Source organism: Dipodomys merriami, unplaced genomic scaffold (assembly GCF_024711535.1).
Source record: "Dipodomys merriami isolate MVZ:Mamm:240054 unplaced genomic scaffold, mDipMer1.0.p SCAF_60, whole genome shotgun sequence".
Taxonomy (NCBI): domain Eukaryota; kingdom Metazoa; phylum Chordata; class Mammalia; order Rodentia; family Heteromyidae; genus Dipodomys; species Dipodomys merriami.
In genome coordinates, this window is record NW_027206180.1 from 1,046,536 (window position 1) to 1,064,619 (window position 18,084).

Here is an 18,084-nt window from a genome sequence, read left to right on the forward strand (position 1 = left end):
AGTGCCTCGCATGCCTGAGGCCCTGGGTTCGACTCCTCAGCACCACATTCGCAGAAAAAGCCGGAAGTAGTGCTGTGGCTCAAGTGGTAGCGGGCTAGCCTTGAGCAGAGAGAGGCTCAGGGACAGCGCCCAGGCCCAGAGTTCAAGCCCCAGGACTGGCAAAAAAAGAAAAAGGAGGAAAGCACTATTGAGAGCAGAGGGAGTGAGCAGTGCAAAGGTCCTGTGGCGAGTGGGGGGAGGGGGGGAAGGAACTGCGGTTGCTATGAACCAGCAGCTGAGTGGCACGAGGCCCGGGGCCTGGCGCACGTGACCCGGGCCCTCATGTGGGCCTCCTTCCCGTGGAGGGTGGCTTTGAGCAAGAAGGAAACCTCATTCGCTATTTTAAAAGAAAACAATGTTCCCTGAAAAAAAAAACCCAAAACTGTACAAAGTGCTCTCAGAGTTTCGGGTCCACGGCGCGGTCCCCAGACGCCCCTGGCCAGCGGGGAAGGGGCGGCCCGGCCAGGGGAGGGGGCAGCGACCGGGCCCCCAGCCCGGGTCCCCTCCCAGCGACCCCATCTCTACTCCCCGCTCCACCCCCCGTGGCCCCGCCTGCGGCGCAGGCACTCACGGTCTTGGCTTTGTTGAGGCGCGTCATCTGGATGTAGCCGCGGCCATGGCGGGACAGGTAGAGGAAGTAGAAGGGGAAGCAGAGCCAGAGGAAGGCGCAGGGCGCCCAGGCCAGCGCCGTGTTCTGGAAGCACTTGGTGAAGTCGGGGTTGCTGTTGTACCACGTGATGTTCCAGTCCTGGGGACACAACGCGGGCGGGGTCAGACGCCCCCACCCTTGCCCGCACCCCACGCCCGCAGCGCCCCGCTGCCCTGTGGACGGCCCTGGGGTTTGAACTCGGGGCCCTGCGCGTGAGCCGCCGCCGCTGCAGCGCGTGAGCTGCGCCCCGGCCCTCTGCTCTTCATACCCAGGGCGCCTGCGCAGAGCCGCGGGCCTCCCGGCCTCAGCTCCCGCGTGCAGCCCCACGGGAGCCCGGGGCGACCCACGCACGGCGGCTGTGGCCACTGTTTTCGACCTGCTCTAGAAAATCCAGACGCGCGCCGGGGGCTCACGCCTGTCACCCTAGCGACGTGGGAGGCTGAGACCTGAGGATCACGGTTCGAATCCTGCCTGAGAAGGAAACTCCCCCAGAGACTCTTATCTCCAATCAGCCTCTCAAAAACCTTAAGTGGCGCCCTGGTTCAGGTGGTGGAGCGCTCGCTGTGGGCAGAAGAGCTCAGGGGCGACGCCCAGGCCCAGAGTTCGAGTCCCACGACTGACAACACAACTGTAAAGAGCCAGTGAGGGAAGCAGTATTTTTTTTTTCCCATCAAAAGGCAGCACGCTGGCCAGGGCCAGCTGGGGGACAGCACCCCCCGGAAGGCTGAAGGCCCCGGGCTCCAAACACAACACAAAAGGCCCGGATCAAGACCTGCGATCCAAGAGCTTCAGAAGAGGGAGCTAAAGCCGCGCGTGACGGCGCACGCCTGTAATCCCAGCTCCTGGGGAGCTAACGCAGGAAGAGGGGCTTTTGTGGGGTGTCTGCTGGGAACAGAGGGGGAGGCTTTGTGAGGGTTGGGCAGGCTGGGCGGAGGGGGGGTCCCCGTGACCCGAGCCGCCCCCCCGCATGCAGGGGAGAGGGCGTGTGAGGTCGCGGCTCGGCAGCTCGGTTGGGCGGGCGGGCAGGCGGGGCGGGGCTTCCTGCGGGCCAGCTGGCCAGCCTTGACCTCAGCCCGGCCTGGCCGGCGGGCGGGCGGGGCGGGGAAGGGCGGGCAGGGGAAGGAGAAAGCTGACCAGCACCAGAACTTTCTTCCACAGAAGGAGGGGCGAGCACCCCACCCAACCAACCCTGCCTCGGCCGGGTGGGGCGGCGTGCGGGGGCTCCTGTGTGCACCCCCGCGGACCCCAAGCATCGCCCGTGCCTCGCGCCCGGCATCCCCGCTCCTCGGGAGGCTGAGACCTGAGGATCGCGGTTCGAAGCCAGCCCGGGCAGGAAAGGCCGTGAGACTCTGGTCTCCAATAAATCACTAGAAAACCGGACGTGGCGCTGTGGCTCAAGTGGCAGAGCGCCAGCCTTGAGCAAACAATGCTCGGGGTCCGCATCCAGGCCCTGAGTTCGAATCCCAGGACCCAACATGTATGGTGGCTGTCTTTGGTGGGGGGGGGGTCCCTCGCTGAGGCCCACGGCCTCCCCCACCCCCTCCTGCTTCCCCGGGGGCCTCAGAAGCCAACCCAGCGTGGGCGCAGAGCCACGAGAGCTGGGGGAGGAGGCTGGGGTGAGCCCCCCCGCCTCCCACCCTGCCCAAGGGGCAGCGAGGGTCACATGCGTGGGGTACGGGGCCTCTCGTGGGGGGTGAGGAGCTCCGAGCCGTCCTCAGGTCCCCGGGGATCAGTCTCGGCACCCACGCGCGTGGCTGGCGCGGTGGGGCGGGGGGGGGGGCTGGGGGGTGCGGCGGAGCGGAAGTCATGAAGGGTGACTGCACGCGGGGTCACGAGGCTGGAAAACAAGGTCGCCACTGTCCGCTTCTCTCCACCAAAGGCCGTGCCACGACCAGCCGAAAACTAGAGCCCTCCGTCCACAAGCAGAGGTTCAGAGGCCAGGAAGAAAGGGGGGCAGGCCGGGCCAGCTGAGGAGCCAGTGACAGAAAAGCCCCCCCTACACCCCCCAGATGACAACGTGAGCCAAGACCCGACAGAAACGAGAAAAACAAAACAAACCCCGAGCCCAGCACCGCGGCTCACGCCTGTCACCCCCGCTCCCCGGGAGGCAGAGGTAGGAGGATCGCAGTTCGAGGCCGGCAGAAGCGAACAGTTAGCAAGGCCCTGTCTCAAAACACGGTAAAAGCCAGGAATAGTGGCTCACGCCTGTAATCCCGGCGACGCAGGATGAGGGGGGCAGGAGAAGTCAAAGCCCAAAGCTGGTCTGGGCAAAAGCCTAAGACCCCATCTGAAGAGCAATAAACTCCAATCAAAGCCTTATTTATAAGAAAGCAAAACCAAACAGGGGAGGGCGGGGGGGGGGCAGGGGGGGACGGCTCCAGTGCCGGCATGGCGGGCCTCTGTCTGTGAGTGCCAAGAGCACTCGGGGCGCTGGCTTTGGGCCGGCGCACGCGGGGACAGCGGCTCCCAGAACAGGAGCCGCCTGGGGGACAGCAGGAGGCCCCGGGTGCGCTGTCCTGCTGCTGTCACTCCGCGTGGGCTCCCGCCTCACAAATAAACAGCAGCAGGAGCGCAGCCGGGAGAGGCCGCCCCGACCGCGCACGCGCACGCCAGGCTGCCAAACACAACGGCCCAGCGGCCGGGCGGGCGGGGCCGGGCCGGGCCGGGACAGGACCGGGATCTGAACCTGAAGGCGCTCAGTGCTGAGCTCCTCGCTAGGAGAAAGCAGGTGCGGGGCCAGGGGGACCCCAATGCTGACCCCTGGTCGAGCTGGGGGCCAGCAGGGCGGGCTTTGGAACAGGGTGCACGCCGGTGTCCCCCCCACCTCACTGGCTGGACCCCATGCAAAGGCCCGGGGGCAGCAGGTCCACCAGGGCCATAGACATCGCCGGGGCCGCAGCTCGGGAGCCATAGAAGCATAGCTGGAGCTCCACCCTACCTGATCCACACATTCAGATTCTGGGGGAGGAAGGAGAGGACCAGAGAGGCTAATAACAGCCTCAACACCACACAGCCATCAGAGGGTGCAGGACACCTGACTGGAGCCGACGCAAGCTTGTGAGAGATGGGATACCTAGCACTGATCTACCCAACACAGCGGGGCTCCACGCAGCACGGAACATTCTAGACAACGATCTGGTGTGAAGTGTCTGTATCACCAATACGGGGAGCGTGGTCGTGCATGCCTGCAATACCAGCCGCTCAGGAGACTGAGGTTGCAGGGAGAGAGCCCAGCGGAAGCACGAAACTCACACAAAGGGGCCGGGGGGTGGCTCAGGTAGCAGCACCCACGCCGCCAGCACAAAGCGCAGGGTCTGGTCCCCACGTCGAGGGACCACGCGTTCCAGAGGTGGAGGGAGACACACGCTCCCAGCTCGCCCGGCTCCAGGGTTCAACGGGAAGTCTCCGTGCGCAGCCGAAAGCAGCGAACCTCACACCCCGCGCCTGCAACCCCAGCCCCCGGGAGGCAGAGGCAGGATCCTGAGTTCAAGACCATCCTGGGCTACAGAGAGGCTGTCCCAGTCTGCAGGGCTGGACCTGGGGCAGGGACGCAGCGGGACTCAGTGGCTGGCGCGCTGGCTGGGGATTTGGTAGAAGGAAAGACCATGAGACGCGAGAATGGTGCGTGAACACACACACACACACACACACACACACACACACACACACACACACACACACACACACACACACACACACACACACACACACACACACACACACACACACACACACACACACACACACACACACACGGACAGCACCCAGGCCCGGCCCTGAGTTCAAGCCCTAGGACACACACACACATGCACGCACGCACGCACGCACGCACGCACGCACGCACAATTAATCCAATAAAGCTGTCCAAGCCTTGGAGGCCACTGCATCCCTGGGCCCAGGGCCCGAGAGTCCACGGTGCCGCCCAGCCCGTGCTGGCCCCGTCCCTGCCACACGCTGATGGCCCCTTGCTGGTGGCCTGCCGGCGCCCCGGGAAGCGCCTGTCCCCGCGCCAGATAACGAGGCGACGGCTCGGGTTCGATCTGATGACCCCGCGCGATGCTTCGCGCCGCCGGGGCCGCGGTGGGACCCCGCGAGCAGCGGGCCCGGGGCCCCGACTCCACACGGCGCCCGCCACCTGCTCCTGGGTCGTAAGAGAAACCCCCGGATCCGCACGGTCTGGTACGGCAGCTGGCACCCGCGGAGCCCGGCCGCCTCCTCGGGCCGGGCCTCATGGCATTTGCTCTATGCGGCCTTTGTCCCCTGTCCCTCCTCCCCCCCCCCCCCCCCCGCGTGGTGACAGCTCAAGGTCCTGGTCCCGCAGGCCCCGGGGCGGGGCACTCTGAGGAAGACCCTACAGAGCCTGTGAGTGGGTGGGTGGGAAGTCCACGCGTGATCACAGCCAGGCCGCGGGTGGCAAAGGGGCACAGGGGCCCAAGCACGGGGACAAGACGCTCCCGCGGGGGTGCTCCCGCCCCGAGCCCTGCTCTCGCGATGTGCTCACACCTCCTCACCCGATGCTTCAAGGCCACCCGCTTGAGGGGAACCTTCCCCGGACCTCAGAAGACGATTTCTTAACCATCCACAGCGCCTCCACCTCAGGAGGAGGCCGGGCCGGCGACACCAGACTCCGCGTGTGCATGAAAACATCCGCCGCGTGCGGGAGCGCCCACCTGGCGTCCCAGCGCGGCCGAGCCGCGGCTGCTTCCCTGTGCACACTGACGTTTCAGGCTGGGCAGGTCGGTTCCGGGCGCTGGGGCGATTCGCAACCCCCCTGGGCTGGCCCCCACGACGTGCCAGGAGAACGCTGGCCTGGCCGGGACAGACAGCCGTCTCCAGGGGGAAGAGCCACTTCCGGTGAGATGGACTGCGGCCAGCCTTCCACGGACGTTGTGGAGAGGAAATCCACACCTGGCCCTTGGAAGCGGGTACACAGTGCATTTCTGCAGAGCAAAGTGACTGAGGCACAGAGAGGGAAAGCAGCCTGCCCAGCGCTGCCCAGCCTGCACGAGGGAGCCAGGCACCAACAGCCCCCCCCCACCCCGGGACATAGCAGACCGGTACCATTCACCCGGGCCCGATGGAGCCCTAGGGCGGCTTCCACCGCCAAGTGCGGCCGTCCCTGGCCCTGGGGAGGTGAGAGATGGCTTCTAGAAATAGGTACAAATCTGAGCTCGGCCTCAATGCTGCGGCAAGTGGACAGAGAGGGGACAACAGGGGACAGTCAGGAGGCAGGCGCAAGGCATGCAGGCACCGCAGGGCAGGGGGGAGAGGGACAGGGAGGCCACAGCAGACCCCTGCGGGGGGGGGGGTGCAGGACGAGATCATGGCAAGACCGGAAGCTCACGGGTGCCCACCGGGCAGACGCCGCTGTGTGGAGTCGTGAGCTCCAGGAGTGTGAGGCTGGCATGGAAATGAATGGGGGATCCTCCCCCCCCTGCCCTTCCCCTCCCCCCCCCCCAGGCCCCTGCAGCCTAGGACGCTGCTACAGACAGAGCCAGCCCGGCCTGGCTTCCCTCCGACGCACACTGCAGCCTGCCAGGCCTCAGACCCTAACACACAGGCCCCGGTGCCAGGACCACTAAAGGGAAGAACGCTCACGGTGGCCAAGGGCAGGCTCCGAAGGAACAGGCCTGCCTCTCGCACCCAGCACCATGAAGATATACACAGAAGAAATTCTGATCCTGTACTCGCCGGGTGTCGGAGTGCACGCCTCTCATCCCTGCTCTGGAGGCTGATGCTGCCGGAGGATCGCCGTTTAAAGGCCAGCCTGAGCGACACAGAAAGATCCTGTCTCGAGCTCTAATGAAGGACCTGGAGGGGCAAGGCCCCGAGTTCAAACCCAAGCACCACCAAAAACAAAATGAAAGAAAAGCAACTAAGAGAGTTTAAGCCGGGCGCCCGTGGCTCACGCCTGTCATCCTAGCTGCTCAGGAGGCTGAGATCTGAGGATCACGGTTCAAAGCCAGCCCAGGCAGGAAAGTCCGTGAGACTCTTATCTCCAATAAACCACTAGAAAACAGAAGTGGGGGCTGTGGCTCAAGTGGTAGAGCGCCCGCCTTGAGCTGAAGGACAGCGCCCAGGTCCAGGGTTCAAACCCCATGACCAACAAAAAATGTAAAAGGGGCAAGATGGGGGAAGGTGGATAAGAATGGTAAGGGAGGGGAGGGAGGGAGGGAGGGAGGGAGGGAGGGAGGGAGGGAGGGAGGGAGGGACACTGGAAGGCACCGTCCTTGGCCAATGGCTCTCCTATCTGAATGTCTGTGGCAGGGGGCTGCGCGTCCCCCGGGCCAGGCCTACACATGGCGCCGACCACACCCTGGCATGACAGGTCCTGCACTGCACGCGGGCCACAGCTGCGGGGCTGTGACAGCAGCGGGGCCCCTTCCTGAATGCTAACGCACCAACTGGGGACAGCAAGAGGATGCTTCTAAGTCTGCAGGACCAAGGAGACACCGCAAGAAACTCCCCCGACTTCTAAGGCGAGGACCCATCCGCTCCCCACCGCGCTGGGCAGGCCTGAGGCCGGCCCGAGGCTGCCAGCAGCCTGCTCTGGCATCGTCTCCCCTGCCGGCTGCCTTCTTGTCTGCGCAAGGCACATGCCCGGGCCAGCTTGTTGCTGCCAAGCCCGGGCAGAAGCCACACTACCAGCTCCACATGCCAAGGCACAGCCTTTTCCAGAACATGTGGTCACCCGGGCCCAGGCTTCTGCCTGTCCACCAGCAGCAAGTGTCCTGCCGAGACCAAGAGCTCAGCGCTGTGCTAGCACTGGTCAGGCCGGGGCCTGGTAAGCTGCCTGCCACCCCCTGACGCCTATCAGGTGCCACGGGTGGGCCCCCCGGCAGGCTGGAGAGCCGGCGTCACCTGTGGACAGCCTTACAGACCAACAAGTGGGCCGCAGTGCACAGTGTAGGGAGACACAATCGGCCCCCACATCCGGGGTACAATGTGGTATAGGGAGATACAATCAGCCCCCACCCCCAGACTGGTGGTGCAGTGCTGTGTAAGGAGGTACAACTGGCCCCTGGATTGGTGGGTTCTACAGCTCAGAGTCAGCCAGGGGCCAGCTGGAAACACTTGGGGGAAAATTACTTACTGAGCAATTCTCTACACAATAAAAAAAACAAAAACAAAGCAACCACCGTTTCCATGAAGTTTGTGTCATGTTTGGCGCTGCTCGCTACCTAGCAGGGTTTTAGGTTTGCAGGGTGATGTGCACAGGTCCCGGGCAAGTCCTGTGTCGGTTCACACCTCGCCCAGGCCCATCTCCCCAACTGTCAACACCGAGTGCTTGTTCTTCCCGCCTCCCTTGCAGCTAGACAGTTACATGGTCCACTTCCACCGAGACTCATGAGCGGTCTACAGTCAGGTGAAGGGGGCGTGATTTTTTAAATAAGGGAACAAATAAGGCTGGTAGGCCCTTCTCTCTTTCAATCTGGAACTTGTGAACTTGTAAGTGTTCATTTGAGCTGCAGTGGTCCTTCTGGAGCCTTCAGGAAAAAAGATAATGAAAAGGTAGAGTTGTCTTCCCTAACAGCATTGGCCATTAGCCAGGAATGCTGAAATTCCTGGTAAGTAAAAACAGATAACTACCTCCAAGGCCCTGTTTCTAGAAACCCAAAGCAATCCTCACAGACATGAGGTGAGACACAGGATTATCTGCAAACACCCGAGGGGAAGAGAGCAGCCCAGGTCAAACTACTCAGTCTGCCCCTGTGTCAATGTGGGAAATGTTAACTGTGCCTCAGTTTCCTCCTCAATCAGAGACCCCCCTCCCCAAACTGAAATACGGCATAGCACGGTCATTGTCCAAGTAAATATTTAATGTGTGCCAATTATAAATAACTTCATGCTATGGATTTAGCTCTGTGATACAGCTAAAGGGCCTAACAAATGCAAGGTATGCACTCCAATACAGAAACAAAACCAACTCTGACCAAAGTCACACAGCAGATCAGACAGATCCATCGCTCTCTTTTCCCTGAAGCTCTACCCCCACTTCTGAGACACCAGGCATGCTCCAAGTCACCCTCCTAACCCACAAGTCTTGCTCGGCTGGGCACGCGCACACCCAGAAACTACATCTCCCAGCCTCCTTTGCAACCAGATGTGACCGTATGGCTAGCTGCCAGCCAATAGGACACAAAGGAGAGCTGTGGGCACCTTCCAGATTGTGTCCTCTTTCCCTTCCCTCCTGTGGAAATGGAGTGTGCCATCTTGGGTCTGTGCAGACCAGAGCAGCAGAGCACCAGATGGGAGGAGCCTGGGCCGCTGGCCCTTTTGGGAATGGAGCCCTACAGCTGGGATTTGCACTGGGGAGAAATTAGCTTTTAGGCTACTGTTGGCCACACAGCCAAATCCCCCTCAGAAGCCTCTTTCCTCCCAGTCAAACTCCCAACTCCATGCACTGGGCACTGAGCAGCACTTCCTGGCTGTACCTTCGATTTGTTTTTTGTTTGTTTGTTTTTGTCAGTCATGGGGCCTGAACTCTGGGCCTGGGCACTGTCCCTCAGCTCTTCAGCTCATTGCTGGCACCCTACCACTTGAGCTACAGTGCCACTTGCAGCTTTTTCTACTTATGTGGTGCTGAGGAATCGAACCCAGGGCCTCACGCATGCAAAGCAAGTACTCTACCACTGAGCCACCTTCCCAGCCTCCTTTCGATTTCTTTGCACATTTCTCCCTCAAGACTGAAGCTCAGAGAGGGTAGGTCCCTGCCCAGCACAGCCCTGGATTCCCAACTGGGAGTCCCATTAAAAAAACTCAGGAGACCCTGGGAGGTTGTGGACCAAATGGGCTAGACATGGGACCAGGTACCGGCCTGAATAGATCCTCCAGGACACCAGTCTCCGGAGCCTTCCATTTCCCCAGGATTATTGTCCATGCAGGAGAAAAAACAAGGCTATGACCCACCGGCTCATGAAGGTATAACTATAAAAGCAAAGTACTTAACTAGGTCCATGTTGACATTTCATTTTTTTTTTTTTGGGTCCGGTCGTGGGGCCTGAACTCTGGGTCTGGGCGCTGTCCCTCAGCTCTTCAGCTCAAGGCTAGCGCTCTACCACTTGAGCCACAGCGCCACTTCCGGCTTTTTTCTTTTTGCTTACGTGGTGCTGAGGAATCGAACCCAGGGCCTCAGGCATGCAAGGCAAGCGCTCTACCACTGAGCCACCTTCCCAGCCCTGACATTTCATTTTCAAGTAAACATCTGTTAAGAAAAATACTGTGGGGCTGGGAAGGTGGCTCAGTGGTAGAGTGCTTGCCTCGCATGCATGAGGCCCTGGGTTTGATTCCTCAGCACCACATAACCAGGAAAGGCACCATGGCTCAAGTGGTAGAGTGCTAGCCTTGAGCTGAGGAGCTCAGGGACAGTGCCCAGGCCCAGAGTTCAAGCCCCATGACCAGCAAAAACAAAAACAAAAACAGAAAAATACTCCGTGTCCAGGAAATCAAACAATACATATTGGTTTTCATAGGGTTCTCAGGTACAATCTCAGAGCTTTGGGCTTGCCTAGCTGGTGCTCTACTATTTCACCTTGGGAGTCTCGCAGACTTTTCTGCCCAGGCTGGCTTTGAACATTAATCCTCCAGATCTCAGCTTCCTGAGAAGCTTGGATGACAGGCGTGAGCCACTGGCACCTGGCTCAGTCCATTCTTTTCTTAAAACCAAAAACAAAAAATACAACCTAGGGCTGGGAAGGTGGCTCAGTGGTAGAGCGCTTGCCTTGCATGCATGAGACCCTGAGTTCAATTCCTCAGCACCACATAAGCAAAAAGAAAAAAGCCGGAAGTGGCGCTGTGGCTCAAGTGGTAGAGCGCTAGCCTTGAGCTGAAGAGCTGAGGGACAGTGCCCAGGCCCAGAGTTCAGGCCCCACGACCGGACCCAAAAAAAAAATACAACCTAGCTGGGCGCTGGCGGCTCACACCTGTCATCCTAGCTACTCAGGAGGCTGAGATCTGAGGATCGCAGTTCAAAGCCAGCCTGGGCAGGAAACTCTATGATACTCTAATCTCCAGTAAACCACCAGAAAACTGGAAGTGGCGCTGTGGCTCAAGTGGTAGAGCGCTCACCTTGAGCTGAAGAGCTGAGGGACAGCGCCCAGGCCCAGAGTTCAAGACCCACGACTGACAAAGAAAAAAAAAAAAAAAAAAAAACAACCCATTGAGATCTGTGGCAAAAGAAATAGAGGTGGTAGCAGGAAAGGAAGGCATGGTAGCAGGATGATCTGCCATTGTTCATGCCTAGAAAATAATAATGGAGGGTTCACTTTGCATTATGAGTTTCTTTGATTTTCCTTTTCATATCACTCCTCTTACAACATCCAACAAAGAGAATGGGGAGTAGGAAGAGGGAACACCCCCTTCTTTTTTTCTTTTTGGTGGGTCGTGAGGCTTGAACTCTGGGCCTGGATGCTGTCCCTCAGCTCTTCAGCTCAAGGCTAGCGCTCTACCACTTGAGCCACAGCGCCACTTCCAGTTTTCTGGTGTTTGTTTGGAGATAAGAGTCTCATGGACTTTCCTGCCCGGGCTGGCTTTGAACTTCAATCCTCAGATCGCAGCCTCCTGAATAGCTAGGATGACAGGTGTGAGCCACTGGTGCTCGGCTGGGAAACACCCTTTGAAGCAGCCTGGTCTTAGGATCAGAAACCACACAGCCCCTACACTGGCGGCAGCAGCAGCAGCAGCACAGAGTGGTCTCTGCTGGGGTTCGCTGTGCACCTCAGCCACCAGCTGGGTGTTGAGCAACATTGTTAATCCTGAGAAACAATAAAGCCTGCACAATGACTTTCCGAGCCAACACCCATACCCACTTCCTCCCAGATTCCTCATGGGCACCACCCCCTCCTGGCAGCTGACAGTCACCCTGGTACCCTGCTTATTTATCCAGGGCAGGAGAAGCGGGCAGGGAGGGAGTCTGACACCTCCACCAATCAGGATGTCCGGCTGGGCTTCAGCTGGGCTGTCCCAATGCTGCCCAGAGACTACAGGAGAACTCTTCAATGGTCCTCCCCGGTCCTCCTTGGGGTCCCTTCCTGTCCATCGCCACAGACGTCGTCCGCTGAGCGCCTGCTCTGGGCCGCCCGCTGCTTGGCCTCAGTGTCCTCTGCATCTCGCGGCTTCTCTTCCCGGAACACCCGGTGTCCACTCGGCAGACAAGGAAACTGAGGTTCTGGGGCTTAGGAAAGTCGCCCGCAGTGCATGCTGGGAAGTGCAGGTGCAGTTTTCAAACCCAGGCTCCTCCAGCCCCAGGCCTGCCCCAGCCACACACCTCGCTCTCCTGCTGGACCACAGGAGAGCGCCCACCGACCTCTCTGTCCCCAACACCAAGTGAGAAGTGGCGCACCGGGACCCAAAGGTGGTGGTGGGGCAGAGAAAGATGAGGGTTCCCTTCAGCCATGGCGCATGCGTGTGTGCCTTATCACAGGGCGCCCAACACACCAACCTAATAATAACTCCCGGGTCACCTTTCCCAGGCCTCGGGCTCCACTCGGCTCCAACTTTCAAAGGCTGGTGAAAAACTCTGCCATCAACTCCGCTTTTCCGAGGGGGGGCAGGGAGGAGAGAGCCAGGGAAGGGGGGGGCTGGTGACTCAATCCAGGGCCTGGCAAGCGCTCTGCCCCTGAGCGAGGGCTCCACTTCACCCCCCTATTAACAACAAGAGTGGTGTCCTTCCACACCAGGGGAACACAGGCAGAAGCTGCTAGAAGCTTGCCAAAGGTCCTGAGCTACATTCCCACCTCCAATTCTGTATCCAAAGAAAACAGGCAACAGGCTAGAACCAGGCAATGTTTTCTTTACGAGAGGGAGGAGAAGAGAAACACCCCAGTGACCTCAATGTCAGACCACAGGTAACCATGACACGACCCTCATCAAGCCATGCAGCAGGCTTACATGGGAACACGAGGGGAAAATGTGGATAAAAATGCAAGACACGGAAGTGGCACGCCATCTACCAGTGTGGTTTTGCAAAACGCCACACCAATTCACATAGGATTTGAATGTTAGCATACCAACACACTACCAATGGCCTGTGGGAAAATACACATACATGCACGCACACCTGCACACACGCATGCCAGAAGACAGGACTGGAGGCCTGATCACCGCAGCAACTTTAAACACAAAAAGACCCAGCAGTCTGGCCACACCCCAGAGACACGGGGAAAGAGCCACAGGGCTCCCTGTGTCATCTTGAGAGCGTTCCCTATCTACAGAGAAGGCAGGAGGTGTACAGGAAGTAAGGCTGCCTTCTATATCCCGGGTAATTAACAAACCTGCTGGTTAGGAAAGGCCCCTGGATCTGTGGGATAAAAACCAGTCCATCCATATATGAAGGATGAAAATTACAGCCCACGCCTGTAATCTCAGTTACACAAGAGCATCCCGATCCAAGGCTGGCCTTCGGCAGAAAGTACCAGACCCCATCGGAAGAAGTAGTAACTAAAAGCCAATAAAGGAAGAGGAGGGAGTGCTGGGACTAAGGCCCAGGAGGTAAAGAATCTGCCTAACAAGTATGGCTCTGAGTTCAAATCCCACTACCAGGAAAAATAAATAAATAATATATATGTGTATATATATATATATATTTTTAACTTGTTTGTGGTGCTAGGAATTGAACCCAGAGCACACCCATTTAGGCAAGTGCTCTATACCCCCCAAAATTAAAATTGATGCAAATTGTGTGTGTATGTGTGTGCCAGTCCCGGGTCCAGACTCGGGGTCTGGGCCCTGTCCCCAAGCTTTTGTGCTCCAGGCCAGAGGTCAATCACATTGAGCCACAGCTCCACTTCCGGCTTTTATGACAGTTATTTGGAGTCGAAGTTTCGCCAGCTTTTCCTGCCTGGGCTGGCTTTGAACCGCGATCCTCAGATCTTAGCCTCCTGAGTAGATAGAATCCACCAGCACCGGGTAACTTCTGCAGTTTTGGCACATGGATAAAGACGTACGTCAGAGCACTGTCTACTTTTAAAAAGTGGGGAAACGCTCAAGGATAACAAACCTAAAACTTGGAGCAACTATCACAAAGGATGAGGAAGATGACTGACATGTTCAATGAAAACACGCCCCCCGCCCCCAGTCATGAGTATAAGAAGGCTTCAGGTTATAAATGTTTACATGACTGCGGAAAGAGGAACAGAAGGGCTCCTGGTTACTGGTTAGCTCAAGAGAAAGGCTTGTTCCGGGTCTCTGTGACTACTTTGAAGGGCAGAGTAGAGGTGTGCCTGTGTGGAGGAGCGCTTGGCCCTCCACAGGGAGACCCAGACTTCAAACCCCCCGGCTGCCAAGAGAAACAAGAAAAAAAAAAAACCTGGTAAATACATCGGTGTGCCAACAGCTTATAGAATAGAGTCTTTGCAGCAGCTCATAAAAGTTTCGCCAAAACAGATCATATTTTTAGGATATACTGCAAGTCTTAACAGTGAGAGTGAGGGGGGGGAGGGAAGGAAGGAGGGAAGGAGGGAGGGACGGAGGGAGGGGTTGGGCGCCAGTGGTTAGATTTATGCCTGTAATCCTAGCTACTCAGTATATTGAGGCTGGTCAAGGCAGACAAATCCAAGGCTCTTAGCTCCAATTAACTACAGAAAAGCTGAAAGTGGAGGAGGTGGTTCAAGTGATGAGTGCTAGCCTTGAGCAAAAAAGTTAACACACACACACACACACACACACACACATTAACTCTCTCTCTCCCTTCATGTCTGTCTCTGTTTCTGTCTCTGTCTCTGTCTCTGTCTCTCTCTCTCTCTCTCTCTCTCACACACACACACACACATAGAAGGAACCTCCTGTATTTTCCTCAGACCACAATGGAACAAAATCAGAACATAATAAAATCAAATGCTTTGTGTACGGTTTGCTTTCTCACAGAGCACAGGTCACTTTTTTGGCAACAGAGACCTCTCCCCTTCAACTAGAAGGTTAATGTGGAAAAACTACCTTCAACACACATCCCCAGGGAGAACCAGGAGTAACTGTTGATCTAAGAGCAGAATGGGGGGGAAAAATGCTTAAAATGTAAACACATATTTAAAAACTGGAACGGAACCCAATCACCTTCTTCCAGCTCTGGCTCCTGACCTAAGCCTTCAGGAACGTCTGGTTCAATTTCACGGAGCTAAACCGGGGCCTGGCCGGTTCCCAGCTTGCCCAGGGCTCTGATAAGCCAGGTACACAACAGGTGTTCAGTGAGTTCTGGTATGTCCATCAGTGGGAATTTAGACTGCAGCAACAACCTGGTAATTATCAAGTTTCAATGGGAGTTCTCTCTCAACCTGGCCGCTTCCGGAAAGGGAATTCGCCGGGGGTGTTTGCATGTATTTGCATGCATGTGCACACAGCATGCCCACCAATATAACCCCATGGCACCAAGTGACCCCCCCCCAGGCCAGCAGGAAGGTGAGCCCACGGTGCAGCCACAGGACAGCTAAGCTGTAGCCCACAGAGCAATCTCATTTCCTTTTTCTTTAGCTTTGTGCAGACTCAGCTGCAAAACAAAACCAGCATTGGCCTAGAAAATGGCCGTCCTCCTGCCTCAGCCTCCAGGGTGCTGGGATTATAGGCATGCACCACCATTCTGACTGTGTATTCGTTGTTGCTTTTTGTCACTCGTGGGGCCTGAACTCTGGGCCTGGGCGCTGTCCCTCAGGCTCTTCAGCTCAAGGCCAGCGCTCTACCACTTGAGCCACAGCGCCACTTCTGGTGGTTAGTTGGGAGATGATAACCTCACAGACTTTCCTGCCTGGGCTGGCTTTGAACCACAGTCCTCAGATCTCGGCCTCCTGAGTGAGCCACCAGTGCCCGGCTTTGGTACTTGTTTTTAAGTGGAGAGAACAAGATACAGCTATGCAGAACACGATCGTATTTAGACAGGAGGGGAAAAGAAAAAAACTATGCTACTCTCACATCTGCATGGGTATTTGAATGTGCTTAAAACGTTTTCACAAGCACCTATCATGAATAGCTGCTGGGGAGGGCAGGGGAGGGAAAAACCAAAACTGTAACTTTTCCCAATATTCTTCCAGATTCTTGTTTTTAAAGCTAACACCACACACACACACACACACACACACACACACACACACACACACACACACACACACACACACACACACACACACACACACACACACACACACACACACACACACACACACACACAGAGTCACAGTACAAGATCTTTCTTGTGTAAGTTAGGTCACTCAGATCTACATTAAAAAAAGAGCTTTTCTAGAAGCCCCTAAAAAATCATCCTGATGGGAAAGAGTCCTTCCACTTCATGGTCAGGAAAAGCATGGTGTAAAAGGAGCAAAGGCAGGTGGCGTGTGGGTACCCCAGCTCCAGCTCACCTGAGAAGTTTCCAGACATGGTTCTGAGATGCCTCCAAGAAAAAAAAAGGAAAAAAAGCTGGGAGCTGATGGCTCCCGCCTGTTAATCAGGAGGCTGAGAGCTGAGGGCACCGTTCCAAGCCAGCCTGGGCAGCGAAGTCTGTGGCACACATCTCCAATTAACCACCAAAAGGCTGCAAGTAGGGACCTGTGGCTCAAGTGGTAGAGTGCTAGCTTTGAGCAAAAAGCTCAGGGACAGCGCCCCGGCCCTGAGTTCAAATCCCAGGACTGGCCAAAAGAAAAAGTTTAATTTTAAAAACTTCAGCTCAGGGGCTGGAGGCGTGACTCAGCGGTGAAGCAACTGCCTAGTACCAAACCCTAAAGAAAACCAAAAACTAGGGGATTCATTCCCACATCAATGCACCAGAAAGGGTGTGTCTTGGGGACCCGGCCCTGCTCTACCTCCTTAGCCAAGGAACCAGCAACCTGCCAGGAGTTTCCAGGCCTTTCTTAGCCCCGCAACCAACTTGACTGGGCTTTATGCCTTGTGTTGCGTGCCCCCGACAAGACATGGAGGCTCTGGGCTCCTGAGTTAAGAGTCTGCGATTCCTGGTCCATACCAAGCTCCCCAGGGCCTTTGCACGTGCTGCTCTCCCTCAGGACTCCCGTTTTCATCATCTCCAACCTTTGCAGGGCCACTTTTACCCCTGGGGCCTTGGGTCAAATGTCACCTTCTCCTGATGGCCTTCTAGGCACACCTGGTGTCACCTAGCATAGCTGCGCCCACTCTACACCCACCCTAGGTGGTCTAGGACCTGACACAGATTTGGGTATCCCCAGCTCACACCCCACAGGAGCCCAAGCCTCAAGCATGACTATGCCCCAGAACACTTACTAGATACTCAATTAATAATAAACCAGCGGGTTGAAAAAAAGAGAAGGCGGACCAGCTGCCAGTGACTCACACCTGTAACCCTCGCTACTCAGGAGGCTGAGATGTGAGGGTTGCTGTTCGAAGCCAGTCCAGGCAGAAAAAGTCCCCACGAGACTCTTATCTCCAATGAACCACTCAAAACCCGGAAGTGGCGCTGTGACTCAATGCGGTAGAACGCCAGACTCTAGTGCTCTAGATCTCAGGGACAGCGCCCAGGCCCCGAGTTCAAGCCCCGGGACTGACAGGAAGGAAGGAAAAAGAACTCGAGAACGAAGCCAGCCTCTTTCATTAAAGGACCAACACTCACTCTCTTCAGGCTGGGAAGACCTGGCTACAAAGCCAGGCTTTGTGAGCAGAGCACTTGCAGGCAAAGAGTAACCATAGAGTCCAATAAAAGGTAAACTGAGGTTCTCAGACGGCAAAGTCTGGGAGCAGGTAGGGGAAAAGTCCCATAAAATCTCAATTGACACCTGAGGGCGTCTGCCTTGATCTGACCATCTTGAACAGCAACTCCACACTGAAACCAAGAGTTTCTTACTAGCTACCTACCCCGGGCCTTTAAAATGGAGTAGAAAGCCCGGTGTGATGACGCACGCTTGTCATCCTAGCTACTCAGGAGGCCGAGATCTGAGGACCGCAGTTCAAAGCCAGCCCAGGCAGGAAAGTCTGTGAGTCTGGTATTTCCAATGAACCACCAGACAGGAGGAAATGGAGCTGTGCCCCAAGAGGCAGCGTGCCAACCTTGAGAGAAGAAAAAACAACTTGGGGACAGCACTCATTCTCCGAATTCCAGCCCTAGGATTGGCATAAAAACCAACCCCAAACTGAAGTTGAAAGCCAGGTGTGCCGGCGCATGCCTGTAATCCTGGCACTGAAGGGGAAGAGGCAGGAAGACCGGGGGTTTGAGGCCGACCTGAGCTGCCCAGGAGACCGAAGGGGCTGGGCTCCGGGCTGGCGTGGGGACACTGCCCTGTCCCGGTCCTGCCGGGGGAGCCCCAGCCCTGGGTGGCTGCACCCCTTTCACTTCCCAGTGACTGCAGCTTCACCCTCTGGCGTGGAGGAAGTGCCCCCCCCTTCACACACACAAACTGGTGGCTGTGGTTTCGCCCTGGGGGAGGAGCGGGGGCGGGGGGGGCAGCTGG

The 18,084-nt window shown here is 57.2% G+C and overlaps 1 protein-coding gene across 1 annotated transcript in view; it reads right to left on the reverse strand.

Annotated features, from left to right (window-relative positions):
* The window catches only part of LOC138814506 (multidrug resistance-associated protein 1-like), a 63,717-nt gene that overhangs the window by 39,375 nt on the left and 6,258 nt on the right, over positions 1–18,084 (reverse strand). The window contains exon 2 of the mRNA XM_070003407.1: positions 611–787. Within this exon, the coding sequence (XP_069859508.1) occupies positions 611–787 (177 nt within the window). The remainder of the gene's footprint in view (positions 1–610; positions 788–18,084) is intronic.